The 5,585-nt window shown below is 45.6% G+C and overlaps 1 protein-coding gene across 1 annotated transcript in view; it reads left to right on the forward strand.

Moving 5' to 3' along the window:
- Window positions 1–5,585, forward strand: part of LOC108790665 (extracellular calcium-sensing receptor-like) — a 13,733-nt gene that overhangs the window by 2,841 nt on the left and 5,307 nt on the right. The window contains exon 4 of the mRNA XM_018560977.1: window positions 4,995–5,222. Within this exon, the coding sequence (XP_018416479.1) occupies window positions 4,995–5,222 (228 nt within the window). The remainder of the gene's footprint in view (window positions 1–4,994; window positions 5,223–5,585) is intronic.

Here is a 5,585-nt window from a genome sequence, read left to right on the forward strand (position 1 = left end):
AGGAGGGAGCCGGGGAACGAAGAAGAGACCTGCAGGCACATCATGGGGCAGCCATGGGGCCTCGGCCGGCTGTGAGGACCCAGTAAGCAGCCACCTGAGCACACAGCCTGCAGCTTGAGTCCTCCACCAGGAAACAGTTGAAGACAGAAGACCAGCCAGAAGAGGTAAGGGTAAATAATTCATTAAAATGATTATTATTTGTAGTCTAACTGATGTTGTATAAGGTACTGCTGGTATTTGAGTGCTCTATAGCAGGTGCCATTCTGCGTTGCAGCAATGCAGAATGGCACCTTCTATAGAGGACTTCAAATCTCAGCAGTACTTTATACAGCAATTATGTTCTCTATAGCCTGTGTCATTCTGCATTGCTGTAAATCTGGATGCACCAATACCCATGGCCAAAACTAGAGGGAGGAGGGGGTCAGGGTAGGCATGTGCCCCAGCCGCTGCATTATGGGTGGGTGCCGCCAGCAGGGTAACTACCGCACGACCCTTAGGGAGAGGGGCCTTATGCGACAGGTCCGCAATCATTGGAGGAGGCATTTTTAGAAAGATTTGGTTGCTGTGAGGTCCTGCACTACCTGGAGACATGCTATGTTCAAACATATATATTTTCTATCAATTATTTTCTATTTTTCCAACTTTATTTTTTTGTGGTTGCTTCAGGGGGTGTGGATTGGGGGGGGGGAGGGGGTTGTGTTTTTTTTTCATACAGTTGGACCTGTATGAACTCAAAGCAGGCGGTTATTTAGGTGACTTAGACTTAATGGTCACTTAGACATCTTAATGACTTTCTGTTACTTAGAGACATCATGGTGAGTTCACTTCCAATATAAACAACGTTAAACAAAAACTTGATACAGAGAAGAACTACGCTGCCTGTCTACCTGTCCAAAAAAAAGTCACTCTGAAATTTTGTTGAACCACCTTTAGCTTTAAATTACGGCACACATTCACCGTTGCATCGTTTTGATAAGCTTATGCAATGTCACAACTAGCGATGCACCGATAACGATACTAGTATTAGGGCGAGTACTCGAACTCGCCCAAATGCTCCGATGCCTAGCCTGATACTTCTGGTATCAGGAAGCCGGGCAGCGAGTCATTACACGCTTCCCAGCTTCCTGATTGGCCGGGAAGTCGGCTCCGTGCTCCCTCGTCACAGCTTTCTGATTGGTTGGGAAGCTGGCCAATCAGGAAGTCAGGCGCCGTGTGATGAGCCCGGGTGTGTGATTGGCCGGGGAAGCCGGCTTTATGCTTCCTCATCACCTCATGACAAGGGAGCATGGAGCCGGCTTCCCGGCCAATCAGGAAGCCGGGCGCCGCATCATTACATGGCGCCCGGATTCCTGATTGGCCAGAAAGCCGGCTCCATGCTTTCTCATCAGCTAGTGATGAGAAGCATGGGGACGGCTTCCCTGCTAATCGGGAAGCTGGGTGGAGAGTCTTTACACACCGCCCGGCTTCCCGGCTAACCAGGAAGCCAGGTGGCAAGTCATTACATGCCGTCTGGCTTCCTTAATGGGACTTCCGACATCGGTATTCGGTATCGGCGAGTACCGGAAAAAATATTGGTATTCGTAGTCGATACCGAAATACCGGTATCGGTGCATCCCTAGTCACAACATGTATTTCCATCCAGAGTTGCATAAATTTTTCACCAAAATCTTGTAGTGATGATGGGAGAGTCAGAACTCTGCGTAAAGTCTTCTCCAGAACACCCCAAAGATTCTCAATGGGTTAAAGGTCTGGACTCAGTGGTGGCCAATCCATGTGTGACAATGATGTCTCATGCTCCCTGAACCACTCTTTCACAATCTGAGCCCGATGAATCCTGGCATTGTCATTTTGGAATATGCCCAATGTGCCATCGGGGAAGAAATAACCCATTGATGAAAAAACCTGGTCATTCTTGAACCTAGACCTATTATCCAACGAAAGGCTCTTACCTTACCTGAGCTAAATGTGGTGGTGACTTTTTTGGGGACAGACAGTGCATATATCTAAAATATAAACAAATAAAACAAATAATTTCACCGGATCTACCATTTTGTTTTCAAACAGATCAGCAATTTTGCAACAAGTCCTCTTCTCAGTGACAAAAGAAAGTTTCCCTCTTTCTTCTTCTTCTTGTGGCCAGTGAGGCTTGGTCAACGTCTACCATCTTCTCTACAAGAACTCTTGCTCAGTTTGTTTCTGGAACGATTGGATTAGCCCTCCACAGTGGGACCATAATGGGATTTAAGGAGTTCCTGAACAAAGTCCATCCTTCCTCAGCCTGGGGAGGAAAGTGGGTGAAGATCTTCTGGGAAAAAACTTTTAGCTGCACATTTACTGATCGAAGCAACATTACAAGTGACCCGAGTACTTCAGTTAAATATTGTACAGGAGAGGAAAGTCTTGAAGACATTCGGAACAGCTTCTCTGATGTCTCCAACTTGCGAGTCACTTACAGTGCTTATCTGGCCACACAGATGGTCGCCAAAGCTTTGGAAGACCTAAGAACGTGTTACAATACAGAGCATTTAAATGTCAACAAAAAATGTGCCAGTATTTCCAATTTTCAGTCATGGCAGGTACTTTAAAAAAAAAAAGATTTATGAGAACAGAATGCTGTACTCTGTTAGCTGTTGCTCCAAAACAAAATGGCAGCTTACCATTCCTTAGATGTATTAGCTGCATTAGTTTTCTTTTACAAGGCTTTTCATCTTTATTTGCACCTGGTGATCCTGCCAGGTACACACTTCCTGTCCTAGGGTGACAACGGTATCTCATGATACTGTATCTATGGAGGAACCTAGGGTAGGGAGTGTGTTAGGACTACTTAACTCCTTCCTTTCTTCTCTCTTTCCTATAACATGAGTGAAGGTGTTATGTGATCCACATAGGAGAGCTGGGCAGGGTTAATAAAACTTTTTGAGGGTTTTTTAGTGCAACACAGGCACAAGACAGTCCTTGATTTCTAACAGGATCAAAAGGTGTCTTTTGCTCAGATAGATATAACTAGGGATGCACCGATACCGGTTTTCCTGTATCGAGTACGAGTACCAATATATTTTTTCGGTACTAGCCGATACCAAATACGATACCGAAAGTCCCATCAAGGAAGCCAGGAGGTGTGTAATGACTTGCCACCTGGCTTCATGATTAGTCGGGAAGACAAGCAGCGTGTAAAGACTCACCACCAGGCTTCCTGATTAGCAGAGAAGCCGTCTCCATGCTTTTCGTCACTAGTTCTAGCCCGATACTTGGTCGCGAAGTTGGCCAATCAGGAAGCTGGGTGTCATGTAATGACGTGGCGCACGGCTTCCTGATTGGCCGGGAAGCTGTCTCCATGCTTCTTGTCATGAGGTGACGAGGGAGCAAGAAGCTGGCTTCCCGGCCGATCAGAGAGCCAAGTGCCGTGTGATTACACTGCACCCGGCTTCCTTATTGGCCAACTTCCCAACCAAGAACTGGGCTAGGCATTGGAGCATTTGGGCGAGTACAAGTTCCTGCCCAAATACTCGGCACCGATACCGATACTAGTATCCGTATCGGAGCATCCCTAGATATAACTATATGCTTTTAATATCCATCCAAGAAGAGCTGCACTCAAAGTAACCTCCGTATGAATCCAAACTTTTTGTAAGTCCATAAACACGGCATACTCCACATACAGCTCCCCATAGCGAGAGGAACTCCCTCATGTGTTTCACCCACAGGGCTTAATCATAGAGAACTATGTAGTTTGAATTCATACGGAGGTTACATTGAGTTCGTCTCTTCTTGGATGAATAGTATATAGGCGGAAGCAAGCCTTTTCTGCAACACCTGGGGGATTCTCAATATGTGAATCTGACAGCAGAATCTGACCGGTGAGTGTTGTGGACCTTTTTATGCTTTTAATAGTTGCAATATATCTTTATAGCGCCCCCCTGAACCCAAGAGGCCCAAAGTGGACCTCCAAAAAGTAGGGAGGACTGACATTTCGCTCACAGTGGTGGATCCTTGGCCAGGTTGTAGGATGCGATCAGTAAATTGATCGCCAGTCACTTTAAGGACTTGTTTAATGCTTTATTGAAGAGCAGCAAAACTGGGAGAGAAGGGTATAGGGCTTAGAACATCCATAGTAAAAAAGTCTCCCAGCTCACCAATCCCTTCAGGATTCAACATTGCAGAATTACTTAAGTAGCACAGAGGCTGACACTGTGTAGAAGAACAACAGCTGGCTGAATAGTGATGAGTATCCCTGATGCGGGATGAGCTGAATAGGGACACCGGACTTGTTCCTGAGGTCCATGTTATCTTCTGGCAACTCTGCCAGTCATAGGGCTCCTCTGGTTCTCCTCCCCAGATAGTTTCAGACCCTTCCTGGGTCCATGTGTGGCCTCCTCCAAGCTAGAGGCCTAGTCAGCTTCTCTAACCTCAGGCCAAGTCAGGGGGTGGAATGAACCCTAGCACATGGCAATCCCTCAGTATTTATGCACTTCCCCGGCATGCATCATTGGTCATGAAACTCCTAGTGGCTGGTGAGGCATAGACACTCCTGATCTTCTCCTATTGGCTGCCCCACACTGTAACAGGGTCACATCCCACTCAAGGGTATGTGCAATCAATAGCAAAACAGCTAGAATTAAACAGTTGATACCAGACTACAAATCAGCTAGACTGATTACAGTGCTAGCAACACTAGATTTTAGTAGCCACTCCACTTAAGGTGGCAGCGGCTACATTAGGTTCTCACAGTACACCAGAAATCAGTCTGAAATTAGAAGTACCAGTATATTGAGGTAGACTTTTTGCATTGCACAGTGGTGTTACCACTAGTCAAAATGTTTTTTTCTTTCTATTGGAATAGAGTGGGGAAAGGTTAGAACCCTTGTCAATGGAAGGAGTGTAAACAAACAGCTAGTGGGGGGAATGGGAACGTGTTGGTTCACCTAACATGACACCTTAAATGAAAAATGAATTATTATACATTAATAAAGTTCTTCCCATCTCGGATCTCACAGCTTCTAAACTATATGAAGAAAGCGCGGTTAAAACTGACCGATGAGAGAGAGCTTTACTTTGATGAGAATGGAGACCCTCCAGCTGTCTACGACATTGTGAACTTGCAGCTGACTCCAGTGGGCACCATACAACACGTCAAAATTGGCAGTTATGACACCACGGCAGATTTTGGTCAAATTTTTAGCGTAAACACAAGTATTATTCAGTGGGCCACCAGTGATCAACAGGTGTGTCTTTGACATTAAGTCAATTAATGTTTTACATTGGAAATTAATAGAGATTTGCAGATGAAAGTGAATGTCCAGCCAAACCTCTTTGGATAGAGTGGGGAAGAAATAAAATGTCTTCTGAGGTTTTGCTGCTATTCGAATCTCTGTTAGAGAGATCTACCCTCAGTTACTATCCTGGTGACAATGGTTTCACCAGACAGGAAGTGAGGGAAAATATGCAGCTGCAACATAATAAATGTTTTTGGTTTTCTTAGCATTTATGGTGAAGGCTAGAATTGGTGGTGCATGTTTCTCAGGGGGGGTGTGAAGGGGGGTGCTGGTGGTGCACATTTGGGGGTTGCTGGTGGTGCATGTTACAGG

The sequence above is a fragment of the Nanorana parkeri genome, unplaced genomic scaffold, assembly GCF_000935625.1.
Source record: "Nanorana parkeri isolate BGI_ZX_2015 unplaced genomic scaffold, ASM93562v1 scaffold491, whole genome shotgun sequence".
Lineage (NCBI taxonomy): Eukaryota > Metazoa > Chordata > Amphibia > Anura > Dicroglossidae > Nanorana > Nanorana parkeri.